The 16874-nt window shown below is 57.8% G+C and overlaps 1 protein-coding gene across 7 annotated transcripts in view; it reads right to left on the reverse strand.

Annotated features, from left to right (window-relative positions):
* Positions 1-687: 687 nt before the first annotated feature.
* The window catches only part of WHRN (whirlin), a 90444-nt gene continuing 74257 nt past the window's right edge, over positions 688-16874 (reverse strand). For 2 of the 7 annotated variants that reach the window (XM_036121908.2, XM_036121903.2), the window contains 6 exons: positions 15656-15688; positions 6353-6424; positions 4540-5062; positions 2527-2708; positions 1846-1968; positions 688-1554 (listed from right to left, as the gene is read on the reverse strand). In XM_036121908.2, coding sequence (XP_035977801.1) covers positions 1372-1554; positions 1846-1968; positions 2527-2708; positions 4540-5062; positions 6353-6424; positions 15656-15688 — 1116 coding nt within the window. In that variant the 3' untranslated portion in view covers positions 688-1371. Of the gene's footprint in view, positions 1679-1845; positions 1969-2526; positions 2709-4539; positions 5063-6352; positions 6425-15655; positions 15689-16874 lie in introns of all 7 variants that reach the window. The other 5 variants (XM_036121904.2, XM_078061663.1, XM_036121906.2 and 2 more) reach the window with 5 other exon arrangements.

Consider the following 16874-nt stretch of genomic DNA (forward strand, 5'->3'; position numbering starts at 1 on the left):
CCCCCCCGCCCATGTGTTTTTGCCTCTAACACCCCCTGCCCTTGGCTCCTGGAACAGCTTGGCCTGCACAGGTGAAGAATGGGAATGTGATTGGGAATTTACTGCCTCTCTCCCCCTTCTCCTCCCCAGGCCTTACCCAAAGACTGACAGCACGAAAGCCCTGTCCCCTTGCCCTGAGTGGGGATGACTCTGGGCTCAATTAGACTCCAGAGCCCCCTGTGGGATCAGGTTGCAGCCACCCTCCAGGGACTTTGCCTGAAATCCCCCCCTGCTTGGCTTCCTCCCTTTCCCCCTCCGGATTTCTCCACTCCCTGTGGGTCTAACTAAAGCGTTGCCTTCATGAATCACCTGCATACGGTGACTCATCACAGAGTCCGAGTCTGGGATCCCCCCTGAGGCAGGCCACCTCCCTGTGTCTGAAAACCTCCCTGCACATTGTGCATTCGGTCCCACGACACACCTGTGTGTTTTAATTTAAAAGTATTTTCTGTGAACGACCTTCAAGTAAGGCGCTCCAGGATGTGGGTGTGGCTCAGGTGCCCCCACATACCTGCTGTGTGGCCCACACGGAGCCGCGGGGGGCAGGGGGAGAGGCCGGTGGTGTGTGTTGCTCTGTTCTAGCCCCCTCCTCAGGTGGAGCAATCAAAACCCCAGCCACAAAGGCAGGCCACACAGCACGCGGGACCCTAACCTTGTTCAGGTTTCTTTATTGAAAAATTAAAGACATAGCTCTGTATATAAATACACTGACATCACTCGTCCCCTGCAAGGCCTCTGGGTTAGGCTGGGCGCGGGGTGGGAAGCTGGGGTCTTGGGGTCCCCAGGGGTGAGGAGAGGGAAATAAATAATAAATACTATGGGGGGATAAGGAGCCAGGAAGAATGGGGGTGTGAATGGGGGGGGTGCTTGATGCTTATTTGTGGCACTATAGGTCCTTCGAGATGCCCCCTGGGCTGGGGGCCGTGTCCACGGATTCTCGCGTGGCCTCACTCCACATAAAGGCTCAGACATCTGGAGGATGGGCCAGGTCCTAGCTGGCGGGGGAACGGGGACCAGTGCCCCTCCCCAACCCAGGGGAACAGGCCCTGGCAGGCCTCAGGTGGACCTTCTCTCCTTCCTGACACCCACTGCCTATCCTGAGCGCCTACCGTGTACCCCACGCATGGCGCCGGATCCCGACCTGACCTTCTGTTTGCCTCCCCCGGCTTTCTTCTCCTGGTTCCGGGCCAGTGGGCCGGGAAAGAGTGGGGGGACGTCTTCTTGCTCCCTGGCTATGCAGCCCCGGCCCTCAAGGAGCTTAACAGTGCCAGGAGGGAGGAGGGACCGGGGCCGGGGACTGGGCAACAGTGGGAGGCCTCCAGGCCTCCGCCTCTAGAGCATCACATTGAACTCGGTGACCAGAAAGTCGACGTAGTCTCGCTCCTTGGTCTTGAAGGCCTCCGCAATGACGCGCGCCGCCTCCCGATGCTCCTTGCCCCGAAGTGTCCGCCCGTTCACTTCCAGGATCACGTGGCCCACCTTGAGCTGCCCACAGTTGTGGGCTGAACCACCTCGCTGCAGGGGCGAGACACAGGGCAGGGGCACTCGGGGCAGCTGAGGGCGAGGCTGGCCTGCCTTAAACACCCACCAGGTCAGGCCCAACACCGCCAAGCAGGCTACAATCTGGGTGTCCGCTGCCCTGACGAGGAAAACAGGCTCAGGGAGGGCAAAGGGCCTGGGTCTGCCTTTGGCGGCCGGGTCATCCCCGGGGGGTGGGGGTGGGCGTCTGTGGCAGAACCCTGGGGATGCTGAGAGAGGGGCCCTCAGGGGTAGGGAGAGATGGTCGAGTGGGGCCCACGGAGGTACCTGAATCGTGACGATCCGAGGCAGGGGCTGACGGGTGTTGGCACCACCCTCGATGGCAATGCCCAGGGTGGCCGCGCTTTTCTTCACACGGACCAGGGTGGTCGTGGGCTCCAGGAGTCCAGGCTGTGGGTGTGAGCAAGGAGACCAGTGCCTGAGGCCTTCTCAGTGGACAGGCCTGGCTGGGGGCGGGCGGGGGAAGGGGGCTGGGCTGGCCATGACATGCCACTGGGTCAAAAGGGCTCAGACTCCAGCCCCGGGCTGGGAGCGCCAGAATGCGAGCACTAAGCTAAGAACTGGTGTTCCCAGCTCTCTAATTGCTACAATAACCCCCGAGGCTCGGGAGGTTAAGGGGAAGGCCTGAGGCTGCCTGGTGGTGGTACTAGGACTCGGACCCAGGCCTGACTGCCTTAGCGCACGCCAACTCCGACCTGAGCTGGAAGACCCTCAAGACCAACTTTTAGTGCTTGGCTTGTCAACGTCAGTGGCCAAAGTGGGACCTAAACTGGGCCTCCAGACTCCTGATCCAGTGTTCGCTCTGGGGACCCACATCCCTCCAGTGATGGGGGCTCACTTCCTCCCCGTGGTGGTCACTTGTCAAGCTGAACCCTGCTCAGGGACCTCCTGTTCCCCACCTGGGGCTGCCCTCCCCTCAGTCCTCTGCATCCCCTCCTCCTCGCTCACCGGTTTGGCGGCCCCCTCTGTGGTCCTCTCGGCCCGAGGTGGCTCCTTGCTGCTCCTACTCCTGGTGGGTGCTGTCTGTCTGCCTCGGCCCGAGGCGCTGGCTTCTGCCTCACCGGCGTCCACACCGCTGTCCTCGCTCAGGGTCTGCCCGCTGTCCGAGAGCTGGGAGAGTGTGGAGGCTGCTGGGAGGGGGAACGGGAGGAGAGTGGCAGTTTATACCGCTGGGGTCAGGGAGGGTTTCCTGGAGGAGGTGACGGAGCTGCAGGCTGGAAGGCTGTGGGGATTCCCCAGGCATGGACTAGGGAGGAATGAAGGGATCACGGGCCCGGAGGGAGGCGAGGCTCCCCACCGCCTTTCCACCACTGAGATCTGCCCTTCCACTCGGGGCTGGTCCCGAGGCTGCCAAGACTTCTGCTCTGACCACCCAGTTCTCGGCCCATGGCACAATGATGAAAAGAGAGGTCAGGAGGCAAACCCAGCCTACAGATGTGCGTTATTATTATTTTTTTTAACTTGCACAATGCTGTCAAATTTTAATGATGAACCAACACATTCAAATTAGGGTATTTCACAGAAAAAAAATTCCTAGCTTCTCAATAAAACAAGGGAAGGTTTGTCATGCCTGGTCTGTACCCTCCACAACCCCACTGGCCTGAGCTGAGTGGTGGGCACATACCCTCATTCACCAGTCAAACCCCAGCTGCTTCGCTGTGTGTGTGATGGCTGGGCCCCTGAATCTGAGACAGTCTAGAGACCAGCAGGTCAGGTCTGAATCCTCTGTGCCCAGCTCGAGCAACCCCAGGTGAGTTACACAGCTTCTCTGAGCCTCCCTGGTTTTGTTCCAACATAGGAGCAATGATGCCCATCTAGAAGCATTATCATAAGGACTTAATTAGATACGATGTATAGAGTGAAGCCTGCAAGAGAACAGACTTGCGCTAGACTGCCCCACAGTTAACTTTCTGTGACTCAGCTTTTTCATCTGTAAAATGCGGACAACAGTACCAGCCTCACAGGGCTGCTGAGAGGGTTAGGCGAGTTGCTAACAGAGGCAGGGCCCCTAGAACAGTATCTGGTGCCCAGGAAACCCTGCACAACAGACGGCTTTTATTACCGTGTGTTGGGCTCAGGGCCAGGCGATACCCCCGGTTTGTCTCATCACATCCTGCCTGCTGTCCCCTCAGCTGCCTTCCCTCGCCGAGCTCCTGAGCCCAGGGACCCTGCACTCTGCATCCTAGTGTGCCCACTGTTTGGCATACAGCAGGCACTCAGTTCACAGCCCCTGGCCTGGCCTGCCACCTTCCCTGGCCACGGCTGGACCTATACATCACATTAGCCACAAGATGGCAGCAGAATCCAGCAAAATGCACCCAACTTGCTAAGGGGAGGGAGGCGATCTAGAGCCAGATCTGGGGCCTGCCAAGGTTTCTGGCTTTCTGCGAGGGAAAAACCGGCCTTATACTGCTGTCCACCTCCTCAGCTGGACACCCCCTGGAAACTCTGGGGCCGCAGCCTCGTCCCAGGTGTCTGCAAGGCCGAGCCTGCACTCTGACCCTGCAGCCCCCCGGATCTGGAGACCTCTGGGGGTCCAGGGACAGTACTTTCCATACCCGCTTTTCTCCCAGCCCTCGCCTTATGCCAGGTCCTGGGAACAGAGATCACAGAGGCCACCCCTGTCCTCAAGGAGCCCAGGCTCACTGGGGAGATGGAGACTGCAGGGTGGCCAGGACTGGGGGCGCTGGAGGAGGAGCCCAACCCTCCCAGAGACCCGGCGGGGCTGTCACCGAATCTCCAGCCCACGGCTTGTCCGTGGTCACACAATTCTTAAGTGGCAGAGCTAGGGCTCACACCCACGTCCACACGGGCTCAGGACCCTGTTCCCGGGGCACTCTGACCCTGCGCACACTTCCACTCTACGCGGATGGGCAGATCGGCCTGGAGCGGCCTGGATGGCCCCAGGACCGCTCAGGGGGCGCCCCGAGCCCAGCCCCCGCGGGGGCGGCCAGTACTCACTGCGCGCCTGGGGCAGCGCCCTCACTTCGTTCACGTCCGGCTCGCTATCGGGCCGGTGCACCTCCACCATGACGAAGTGCTGGTTTGTGCCCGCCGCATCGGGCTGGCCGGAGGGGGAGGGTGGCGGGAGGCAGCCACCCTCTGCAGGGGGGCTCTTCAGGTGCGGGGGCGACTGGACTCGCGGGAAGGGGCCGATGGGGTGCTGGCTGACCAGGGCCAGGTGGGCGTCCAGCGGTCTCTTGGAGCCGGGCTTGGCAGGGGGCACAGAGGCATAGATGGGGGAGGAGGGCGAGTCTTGTGCTGAGGCGGCCCCCGGGGCAGGTGCGGTGCCCGCCGGTGGGCTGCGGTTCCTGGGGGCCGAGAAGACGATGCCCGAGTGGGAAGACGCGGAGGACGGTGGCTGGAGGTCCTCTTTCCCCGGCTTCCTCGGCTGCGGGGGCGGCCCGTTGTGGCCTTGGGCCAGAGGCGGTGGGGGAGGCGGCGGCTTGTAGCTCGGCAGCGCCTCGGAGGCTTTCACATCATCCTGCCAAAAGACCCAACAGGAGTGGAAGGAGTCAGAGCCCATTGCAGCTGGTCGAGGGGAGCCCCGAGCAGCCCAGGCCGCGGCTGGAATGCTGTCCCGCTCTATCAGCTCTTGGCCACGCTGCTCTGAATAATGCAACACCCCAATGGAAAACTGCTCCCCCCATCTCGGCAGCTGATAAGCGTCGGCATCTTGGCGCGCATCTCCCGGGATGGCAACATTACCTGTGGGAACTGAAGCTCTTGGCATCAGCCAGGCCTTGTCACAGGGAACAAGACTTAATTATTGAGGTAGATGCGGAGAATGGGAAAAAAAAAAAAACAACAGAAAAAGCATTTCTTTGGCTTTTCTTTTGGGAAGATTATCGTGGCTCCTACAGACAGGAGATGTGAGGGGCTGGAGGGAGAGAGAATGGACGGAAGGGGACAGTCACATGGGCTCGGGGGCTGTGTGGCCCTGGGCAAGGCACAGAGCCTCTCGGAGCGCCTCTCTGGGCAGTGGGGAACCTGCACCTGTGCAGCGGGGGTGTGGGGATGTGAGGAGCCCCCTGCGTCACGGGTCTGCAGGTGCCTGCCGTCCAGCAGGTGCACGGGGAGCAGCAGTGGCGGAGACGGGCATTGCCATTTCCCCTCTGCCTAGGCCAACATCCAGCACTTGAAAGCTCTGACATCAGAGCAGGCACTGTCCCAAATGCTTTACTTAAATGGACTCATTTACCCCTGGCCACAAACTGTGGGGCGGGTACACGATGATTATCCCCATGTTACAGAGGGGAAAACTGAGGCACCGAGAGGTTAAGAAACTTGCCCGAAGTCACACAGTCAGTGGCAGAGGTGGGATATGAACCCAGTAGCTGGTTCCAGAGTCCAGGCCATTCAGAAGTTATTTGGGTCAGAATCACAGTGATGCTGCCCAGGCTGTGGATGTGCACACAGGGGGCCAAGGTCACATTTAACTTCCATTTCCGGTGTGGTGTGGTCACATGGCCTCTTCAGGGAGTTCACACACTCCGTGTGTCAGTTATGATAACGTTCAGATAACACATCAAAAGTAACGCCTACTGGGCAAACAAACAGCCTGACTCCCTGCCTGAAATCCCCAGAAAGAGATGAGAGTAGTCCCGGCTCCCGCCGCCGGAGAGGGCTGAGCAACACCCTTGTGCACAGGCCTGGGGCCGGGTCTGAGAGCCTCTGTCCCCTCCCCATGGCTCTCACTGAGGAGCCAGCCCCCCAGGGCCTCAGGCAGACCAGGGAGGGCAAAACTCAGGGAAAGAGCCAGGGAGGGCCTTACCAGGGAAACATCTGGGAGGGTGTTCATATTGCCCTGGACAACCTCACCAGTTTCCTCCAGGTCCAGAGTGTTCTAGAAACGAAGAAAGCAATCTGAGCAAATATAAACTGAGAGGGAGAAAGCAGTTTTGCCCTCCGAGATACCACAACCCATGATGGGCCCCGTGACACCTTCTTGTGGTTTCTGCTTGTCCTGACATGTCCCACTCTTGGGAAATTTACACATTAAAATTAATGTCAATTTTCCTGCTGGTCATTTTGAAATCAATTTTTCTTTGAGGCTTTCCAGGCCTCCCCTGAACTATCTGTGGGGTGGCTCTGGTCTGGGCTGGGAACTCTCGAAGCTGGGCCCCAGGTGCCACACTCCACATGCTCAGAGCCTTCCAAAATCCAAAGGTGCTTGCAGACAGAAGCCCAGGAAGGTGTGACAATGGTAGGATGCAAGTGAAAGGTAGAGTCTCTCTCTTTTTTAATTTTAATGGTTTTAATTGTGAGGCAGGTAGTTAAGGTTTAAACATACCTTATTTTGCAAAAATGCCCATTTCTTGCTTCCTTCTCTAACTCCCCGGAAGAAGCCTCATGCTCCCTCAAGTGACACTGAGCTGCCGTTAGGTCATGTGCAGGCCGTCCCTGGGAGGCTGAGCAGCACCCCTCTCTAAAGTAGCTCTCTTGAGGGCTCAGGGGAGCCATTTCTCCACCCCACAGAGCCCAGGATGGCAACGAGCCTCCGCCACCAACACCTGGTTCACGTCTCAAGTGCAGCCATCAATGCTGGACTGATGAGGACCTGGGGCCACAGAGGAGGGGAGACACCAACCCTGCCTTCAGGAGCCTCGAGGAAGTGGGTTCGACACAAGCAAGCAAGGAGGAGACTGTGCACAGAGTGAGGAGTTACAGGCATATAAGCAGCTGGGGAGGGGTTATCAAGGAAGGCTTCCTGGAGTAGGGAGCATGGCTTAAAGTTGGTTCTTGTGGGCGAGTTGGGCAGAGGAGGGAATGATGGTGTTTCAGAGGGTAGGGCATGCATAAAGCAGGAAGGAGGTATGAGAATCTTCGAGCTGTTCCACATGACTCAAGCATGGAGCTGCTGGGACTTGAGGCTGAGGGCAGTGGGTTGCCATGGCGACGTGGTCAATTTGTCTTCTATGAAGATTCCCTTTACTCACTCCCTCTCCAGCCACACGGGAACAATGCAGGCACGTCAGGGCCTTCACACTGCCTGTCCCCTCTGCCTGGAACATGCTCCCACTCAGCTATCCACAAGGCACACTCCGTTCTTACCTCCTTCAAGACCTTCCCCAAATATCACCTCCTCCAAGAAGTCTACCCTGATGACCCCACCTAAAATCACAACCCCTACCCCCCCGCCCTGGTTTATTTTTCTCCTTTACACTGATCACGTCCTTCACCCAATAGCCAGGATGCAATCCTTGAAACATCAGTCAGATAATATCTCTCCCCAGCTCCTAACCCTCCAGGGTCTTTCCATTTTCCCTGGAGAAAATTCCAAAGTCTGCACTCATTGTGCCTCGTGACGGGGCCTTTTCTTGCTACTCCTCCAACAGGATGGGATGGTTCCTACCCCAGGGCCTTGGCACTCACTGCTCTCCCTGCCCCCACAGACCCATTCCCTCACTTCATTTAGCTCTGACCTCAGTGAGGCCTTCCTGGACCAGCCCTGTCTAAAACAGCACCCCTCCACCCCTCCACACTCCCGTCTAACCCCTGACCCTGCTTCACTTCTCTGTGTAAGATTTACCACCACCTGAGGTTATATTATTGATTTGCTTCTTGTTTGTCTCTCCTATTAGGATAAAAACTCCTCAAAGGCAGGACTTGTGACTACCTGGTCCCTACTCTATCCTCAGTGTTTAGGACTGTGGCTGCTTGATAAATATTTACTAAATAAATGAATCGTGAATGAATTGATGGGTGAATGAATCCATCAATCACTCAGGCTGGCATGGAGGGGGCCCCAGCAGGCAGAAAATTAGGCAAGGCAGCTACTGCAGACCATCGTGGAGAGCAGTCATGGTGGCTCGGATTAGGGTGAAGGCAGTGGGTAGCGATGGAGGGGTCCCCTGATGCCATACTCCCTGGGACATAGGCTGCCAGGTCACTCCACACTGATCCCCATCTCGAATGATGCTCCTGGAGCCTTGAACATCCTGGGCAGGCAAAGGGCACGTAATCACGAAGACCAGTCATGGGAACCCTCCAACCCTCCCGGCTTAGAGCCTTTTGTACCCAGGCCTCTTCATCTGGTCCCGTGATGTCAGGCTGGGACACCTGCCTCATTTTACCAACAAAGCTGAGGCTTCCATGCAAACTTCAGCGTCCCGACTATCTCCAACCCTGTCCCCTGTACACTGGCTCACGGGAAGGTGCTGCCGGCAGCCTCAGGGATGCAAAGACAGGAGGGGATCCTCGGGAGGGGGAGTGATAGGGCTGCCCTCCCACGCACTGAGTAAGCGGCACCACTCCTGGCTTCTCTGAGATCACCCCCAGCTCTGCCCCTCACAGCCGGGGGACGGAGGGCAAATCCCTGGTCCGCTCCATGCTGCTTTCCTCATCTGCAGAATGGGCTCACGGCAGTCCCTCTCGCATGGGCCTGACGTATTAACACCTAAGGAGCGCTCAGGCAGGAGGGGCCTCTGCCACACTCAGATGCAGCCACTGCCGCCTGTCCCTGGGCTCAACCTGCAGGCACCCGGGGGGCTCAGGTGACAGTCCACGGTGGGCCCAAAGACACAGCATTCTGTCCTGTTCTGGTACATTCAGAGCTTTGGGCACTTATTTAGTCAACAAGCATTTATCAGGCAGCCCTGGCTCGCGGGGGTAAATGATGGGCAGGTCACTGTGTCCCCAACAGCCTGCAGAGGGCCATGCACACAGCAGGTGCCCACACACTGTTGTTCAGGATCACTGATGTGGCCGACAGTGGCAACTGGGCCCCTGGGAGAGAGAAAGGAAGGATCCAGAGCCCTGATGGCACAAGCATGTCTTTGCCACAGACCACAGAGCAGGTGTGACTTTCGCTTAGAGGTACGGCAGAGAACTAACCACCAACTGGGGAGCACCAGGCCTCGGCCAGGCGTTTTACTTACATGATCTCATTTGATTCTCCTTGTGAGGCAAGCCCTGGCATCCTCCCTGGTTCACAGCTTTTACATTTAAGCTCAGAGAGGGAAGTGACCTGTCCAAGACCACACAGACGTTCTACAGTGGATCAGGTTCCTAACCCGGGTGGGGGTAGCCCCAAAGCCCGTGCAGCACTACCCTGACCCCAGAATTAGATAGGGCCCCGATATCGTAGGAACCAGAAGGCCCTGGGAGTCAGCTCCTTGCTGACCCGAAACAATATAGCCATCACTGGCCCCTGGCCTCAGCCTGTCCTTGCTATTAATAGCATCCTGGAGCCGACTCAGAAGGCAGGGATGGAAAGTCTGGAGGGTGAGGATGGAGGGGCAGGGAGGGGCGGAGAGAAATCTCCAGCCCTGGGAGGAAGGCCTGAAGTGGAGCAAATAGCAGACGGGTCAGAGCCAGGCCCTGCCAGACCCCATCTGCCAGATCCAGACGCTCAGGAGCCCCGAGTCCCCGAGCCATGTTCCTTGTGCATCTGAAATAGCTACAGACAGCAGGCTAAGAACCCTGGGGATGCGTCAGCAGAAACGCTCGAGGAACAGGCTTCGAGAGGAGGATCAAGGTCAGAGCTCACGCAGGAGCCAGCCTGTGCATCCTGGCCTCCTCATCGTGCCCCCCCCACAAAAGCCAGCTGCTTGGGGCCCCCTCTTCCTTCACCCACTGAGGCCAGAGACCGGCTGAGGGTTTAGACTCAGTGGCTCAATGAGTCCTGCTAGAGGGGGCCCTTCATCCGTTCTACAGCTGAGGTCACTGAGGCTGAGAGAGGGAAGGCCACCTGCCCAAGGTCACACAGCAAGGATGAGGCGGGAAGCAGAGCCATATTCAAGGTCTGACTCTGCTATTCAGACTGCTTGCCGCAAGAGCCAGGACGCCCTCAGGACCAGCTGCTCCCTCCATCTCCTTCCTCCTCAAATCAGTGATGGTTCAGAAAATTCCCTTCCTCTCAGAGAAAAAAACTTCTTTTTGTCTGAGCTGGCCCACTCTGGGCCCGGATATCCCAGGAATCTGGTCTGAGGGAACTATGGGGCCAAAATAAAATGAAATGATGGAGGGCAGCCACCCATGCTGACCTCTGCCAGGGGGACTCGTGATTCTGGAAGCGGTGATGCTTCCAGGTGATTGCTGGCCCAAGTGTCACCTCAGCAAAACGAGGCCCTCCTCTTCTTTCCCCCCCTGCTCCAGCCCAGTTCCCTGGTATCTCCTCCTTCATCCCCTCATTACACAGGGAAGGCTCTTATATAAAGGTGCTATTTTCAGCTCTTTGTTCTTCTGGCTTCTTTACTCTGATGTCAGGACAACAGGCTCCCCCCCCCCCAGCTCTGCCCCTAAATGCACCAGAGGCCTGAGGCTAGGGGGCCTCCCCCCTCTGTAGATGGGAAATGGAGACCCTGTCACAGAAGTTCTTGGAAGGTCATCATGGGGCTGAGATTTCTGCCTGAGGCCAGGTGGATGGACAGAGGAGGGGAAAGCAGAGAGGGGTGTGGGAGTAAGAGAGAAGGAAGACAGGAGGGGGAGGTAGAGAGGGAGGAAAGAGCTAGAGCTGGGGGACAAGACCATCACCCCAGGAAGGTCCGGGTAGGGGAGGGGACCAGCTAGGTAGAGCCAGAGTCCTGGCATTCCTGGGGGGGGGGCGGCAGTAGGGCTGCCTGGAGTGAAGGGGACAGGACTGGGATCCAAAAGGATCATGGAGCCAGATCCTGGGCTGATGGCCATGCTGGTGGAGACAGGATGGTCCTGCTCCTGAGCTCCCCAAGCATGGGGTGGGGCCGGAAGTCTGGAAGCTCACAGGGAAGGGCAGAGGGGTGGACCGGGAGAGAGAGGGTCCCCAAACAGAGGGCTGAACCCACACCCACTCGCGTGGCCGAGACCATGGGAACTGCCCCGGCTCCTGGCTGGCTCTGGGCACTTTTACGAGCTGTCCACTCCTGCCATCATGTTTGCTCACCAACGCACAGAAGTCCCCCATAGGCCTGTGCGGCGCAGACAGACCATGCTACCTTCTGCCCCCGTGCATCTCCCTCCCAATGGTCTCAGGAAACGGACTTCATTCAGTGGACAGAGCGCGTGACCCAGAATCTCCAGGTCAGGGCTGGAAGGGCCCTCAGGACAGGCGCAGGAGAGCAGGGCTCCAGGAGGGGTGCGGTGACCCAAGAACCCAGCTGAGGGAAAACACTGCCTCTCTCTTTTCGTGAACCTCCAGCCCATACGTGACATTTCCTTCCTTATAAACGGAGGCGACGCCGCCCAGCAGAATCAGCAGCGCCGGAAACACTGTCGCCGGCAGAAGTCCTAGGTCTTTCCCATCACATCCTGGCTGCTGCACATGCCACCCAACCCCACTTGGGCTCAGCCCGGCTTCACAGTAACAGCCTCGCTGACCCGGTCAGGGCACGGACGCAGCGCGAGGTCCAGCGAGCGGGCGGGGGGCTGGGCCAGGTAGTTCAAGGCCGGGGCGCAGTGCTGCGCGGAGGGGGAATGACCCGCGGTGTCCCGGACTGTGCGGGCTCATCAGGAAGCGCCCGGTTTCCAATCGGTTTGGTATTCCGAAAACGGCGTTCTGCTGTATGATTTGGTTTTTTTTGGTAACCCTTATGTATTTTCTTTTAAACACTTAAGACTGTTCTTTTGAGAAGGGGTGCCAGGGCTTGCCAGCCTGCCAGAGGGGGTTCATGGCACAGGAAAGGTAAAGACCCCCGTCTTAGGTCAATGCCTGGTCTGACCCCTGTTTTATACCCCGGGGAGTGCAGGCTCCGGAGGAGCAGGGCTGGCCTCTGTGGACTTGGTTCTGTTTGCTGGAAACAGCTTCCAGCACTCCCCCAAGTCCCCACACGAGGAGGCAGATGCACCGCAAAGGGCTGGCAGCAAGGACTGTTGCTTATTTCAGACACCCCGAGGCTCACTGAAGCCTCTGAGGAATTTATGGTTCTGAGGATGCCGGGCGCTCATGCTGAGACCTCTTAGTGGGGAATGGGCTGTTCTACTCAAGCAGAAAAACGAACTCCAGCCATGCCGTGCCCCGATCTGGGCACCGAGCAGCTTCCTGGGACAGGGGCTGCAGGGCCAGTCTGCCTGACGACAGACCTGCATGCCCGGACCGCAGCAGTGGCCCCGCCGAGTCACCCCATCCACCCGCGTCCCTGAGCTCTCTCCACACACAGGGGAAGCATCTTAAAAGATGCAGACAAGATCATGTCACTTCCTGCCTGAAGACCCTCAGTGGCGTTCCACGGTTTCAGGATTAATGCCCGAGTCCCCGGCGCCTCCTGCTACTAATCCCGTACCCTCTCCCTTTCACCCCTGGCATTCTGGCCCTCCTGACCTCCCACAGTTCCTTCCAGGGTCCACAAACCTTGAGCTCAGGGCCTTTGCACATGCCGATCTGGCCCCCTCAGCTCCTTGCCTTGTGGATTGCCCGGTTGATGCCAATGACTTTAGATCTCAGCTCAAGCATCTCCTCCCTGATGGCCTGCATTGGTCAGGGCCCGAGTCCTCGACCCACTTCTCAGGGCGTGAATTATGTAGGTGATTTGATCTGAGGCTGCCCTCCTGACAGGACTTGCTAAGCCTCCTGGCAGCAGGTGCGGTCATCTCAGAGCCCGGGATGGGGGGGTGGGGGTGGGTGGGGTGCTCAGTGAGTGCTTGTCACAGGACTGGCTGATGAAATGAGCCAATAGTTGGGCTCCTTCCTGCTCCCCCACTGCGGGAGGGCTCGCCCAGCAGAGGACTCTCTAAACCCATCCAGTCACAACACAGGAGGTGGGAAAAGGTCCTCTGATCATTTGCTCCCTGTTTCTGGGAAGAGCTACCTTCACTAGGGGTCCCTGCAGCCGGAAGGGCCTGACGCAGGCCTGAGCTTCTCCACCCTCCTTTCGCCCCAGATTTTTTCCTCCTCACATGAGGAGGAAAGCGTAGAGGCCATAGGGGAGCAAAGCGCTGACAGCCATGCTGGGCCAGCACCCACTTCTCACCTTACGGCCTGGGGACAGGGACAGTAAGGCTTTTAGAGGCAGGGCCCCGGGCCCAGCATCCTTTGGTGGGCCCAGGGTGCCCCTTTCCAGACACACGAGAGGCTTGGAGTGCAAACCTCTCCATTCCAGGTGGAAAGGGGCTGAGGTGAAGGTGGGGCCATCCCAGCAGTCACCCCTGAGCTCAACGACACCTGCTTCGTAGGTAGAAGGCTGGCCTTGGCCTCTACAGCCCCCTTTCCCCCGCAATCCCCTGCAGTGCTCTATGTCAGCCTTTAGAGTGTCAGAAGAATAGGCTCCCAAGTCCTCCACGCCTGCAAGTCCACTCCCGAGCTCACTGAATTTTCACGACAACCCACAGATGACTGGTCTTATCGGCTAGTGTACAGATGTGGAAACTGAGGCTCCAAAAGCTTCAGTCACCTGCCCAAGGTGACAGGGCTAGCACTTGGGGAGAGCCAGCCCCGGTCTGCGGGATTCCCCAGCCTGTGCACTTAAGCCCCTCTGCCCCCGGCTGGCTTGTACCACATGAAGAACTCAAGAAATGGCAGGCAGGCCTTGCTTCTGCTAAGCTCTCCCGGCTGACATCCGTATGGGAGGGGAATGACATTGTTTGGAGGCAGGAAAAATTCCCAGGGCTGGCTCTCTTTAGACAAATGGAAAAGAAACACAATTTGTCAATGGTGGAAGGCTGCATCTGATCTCCTCTGATCGATTCTGTCTGGTTTAAGGGAAAACGGCTGCAGAATGAGCCACGTTTAACCTGTGATTGCTAACTGCACAGCGTGGCCCGCAGAATTTGGGCTAAATGGAAACTGGCTCCATTTGGGGCCACCGTCTGGGGCATCTGGATCACGTGAGCCAGCTGCCTGCCGCTCTGCCGGTCCGAACGCCAGAGCAAAGGACATTTTCCTACCATGTGGGAGGCAGATGGTTAGAAGGCTGGGATGTTAGAAGATAATCCTGAGTAGCCAGGGCGGGCGGATTCATTTCAGTTTCTGCTCCACATTTCCTGGGCCCCAAGTCACTTCCAGAGCCTGGGCAGGCACTGGGCATACAGAGGGGAGAAAGACGTTGTCCCTGCCTGGTCCCCAGTCCCTCCTGTTTACCAGGGAAGACAAACCCAGGAAGAGGTGAGAGCCAGGTGACAGGCGTTTGAACAGAGACAGGAAAGCAGGTGAGCTCCATGAGGGACAGGATTTGGGTCACAAGAAAGAAATGCTTTGGGTTATTGTCCATCCAGATTTGGGGGTCCAGCATCATTGCAGTGAAAGCTCACGGACATGTGCTGGGGTCGCAGACCAGTGCCTGGCACTTGGTGGTGAGCGGATGAATACCGAATCCTGACTCCACCACTCACTAGTTGAGTGACCTGGACCAAGTCGCTTCTCTCTCTGACTTTGGTTTTCTTCTCTGTGCGGTGGGGATCGTGGTGGTACCTGCCACTCCTAGCTACTGGGAAAGTCAAAGAAGACACAACTGGAAAGCATTATCACAACGCCACGAAGACCTCTCGACAAATGCCGACAATGATGATTATTAGGAAAGGCCCCAGTTGTTCCTATGGGCCAGGCTCTGGGCCAGACACTAGGGACTGGAGAGTCACTGGTGACTCTAGACACAATCGCTGCTGTGGTCGGGGGAGTAGCCAGCCAGGCTGGCACACGTTATTAGAATATAATGAGACACGAGTCAGGACAATGGGACACCCAGGGGGCTAGAGGAGCATAGGGAAGTCAGAGAATCAGGGAAGCCTTCTGGGAAGAGGTGGCATGTGAGCGTAGGGCTGATGCACACGTAGGAGACAGCCAGGCCATGTGAAGTGGGAAAGAGAACAATCCAGACAGAGTTTATAGCATATGAAAAGACAAGAGGTCTCTCAACAGCTCCACAGTGCAGAAATTATCATCCTCATCTGTCAGATCCTAAAACTGAGCTGAGAGAGGTAAAATCCCTTTCTGAGGTCACACAGCAAGGAAGTGGCAGGGCTGGGGGTTAAGCAGAGAGAATTCTCACCCCAGAGCCTGAGGAAACCTGATGGACTGGCCAATAGGAGAGACAGTGAGCACCAAGAAGCATCCCAGTTCCCACCAGGGCTGGGCGCAGACATAAGGGGGTGGCAGGAAGGCCACGGCCCCCTACCTCCACCCTGGCTAAGGGACTCCCACGGCCCCGCCCGGCAGGAAGGACGGTACCTCCATCAGGTCTATAAGCCACAGCAGCCGCTCCTGGGGAGGAAGGGTGGGCAAAAGGCAAAAAGAAAAATACATCGAATAAATATTAGGGATGGGGAGGGCGTAGCAGCCACCCCTCTGCCAAACATGCACGCGTGCACACACACGGAGAAAGGCAAAGTGAACACGATTCCCTAAATCCCTTTTCTGTTTCCTCTAGATGCTTGGGGCGAGCATAAAGGAGGGATGAAGTAAAGGTCCTGTTGCCACAACCAGCCGTCCTTCATGATGACTGCCTCCTTGAAGGAAAGCCTGGGACTTGCCAGCAGGCGAGGCTGGGATCGTCACTCCCATTTGGCAGATGGAAAAATGGAGGCCCGGGGAAGAGAAGTGACTTGTCCAAGGTCACGCCTGCTAATGGAAGGCAGAGCCTGAAGGAGGACCTTGTTCAGAAGACTGGATCAGAGAAAACCTGCATTACAGAGAGGCCCAAGCCTTGTGCCAACAGCGAAGCTCTGAGTCTGAGGGATGGAGCCCCAGGCTGTGGGTGTGAGGGTGCCAGAGGCAGGAAAAGAGTGAAGGAGGGTAGCAAAGCCTCAACCTAGTGCTTTCCAGAAGCCTCCAAGTGTCTGCAAGGCCCCGGCTGCAAATCCTCAAGGTGGTTTTCTCCAGCCAGGTTCGGGGAAGTCAGTGAGAGCAGAGGCTTCACCTGCCCTCGGGGTCTGGACGGTATTTCTGGGATGCTGGTGCCAATAGGCAGGTTACTCCTCATTTAATTCTCCCAACAAGCTGGGCATAGCAGCACTGCTGCCCAAGTGCAGGTGGGGAAACTGAGGCACTGGCCAGTGAAGCATAGGGCCGAGACTGGTGGGGGCCAGCACTTCTCAGGTTTGGGGGAGATCCCTGGGCTGGGCAAGGTCACGGCAGGCCAGTGCTGGGCTGGACATAATCATTACCCTGACTGCCATCAGAGCCTCGGGCAAAGACGTTGGGCCATTCTACTCACGGGGAAACTGAGGCCCAGAGAAGCCAGGGGTTAAACATAAAGGTCCTGCCTCCCAGGCTAAAACACACCCCATCCCCCCCACCGGATCTCTCATCCCCGATTCTAAAGGGACCTGCAGTCCCCCAGGTCTCAGAGTAGTGGCTCACGGCTCCTGCAGCCCCACATGAGATTACCATGGCCAATCTCAGTGGAGCCGGACCCAGAGAGAACTGGCCCCTCGGGCCAGGTCCCTGC

This window comes from Halichoerus grypus, chromosome 14 (genome assembly GCF_964656455.1).
Source record: "Halichoerus grypus chromosome 14, mHalGry1.hap1.1, whole genome shotgun sequence".
Classification (NCBI taxonomy): domain Eukaryota; kingdom Metazoa; phylum Chordata; class Mammalia; order Carnivora; family Phocidae; genus Halichoerus; species Halichoerus grypus.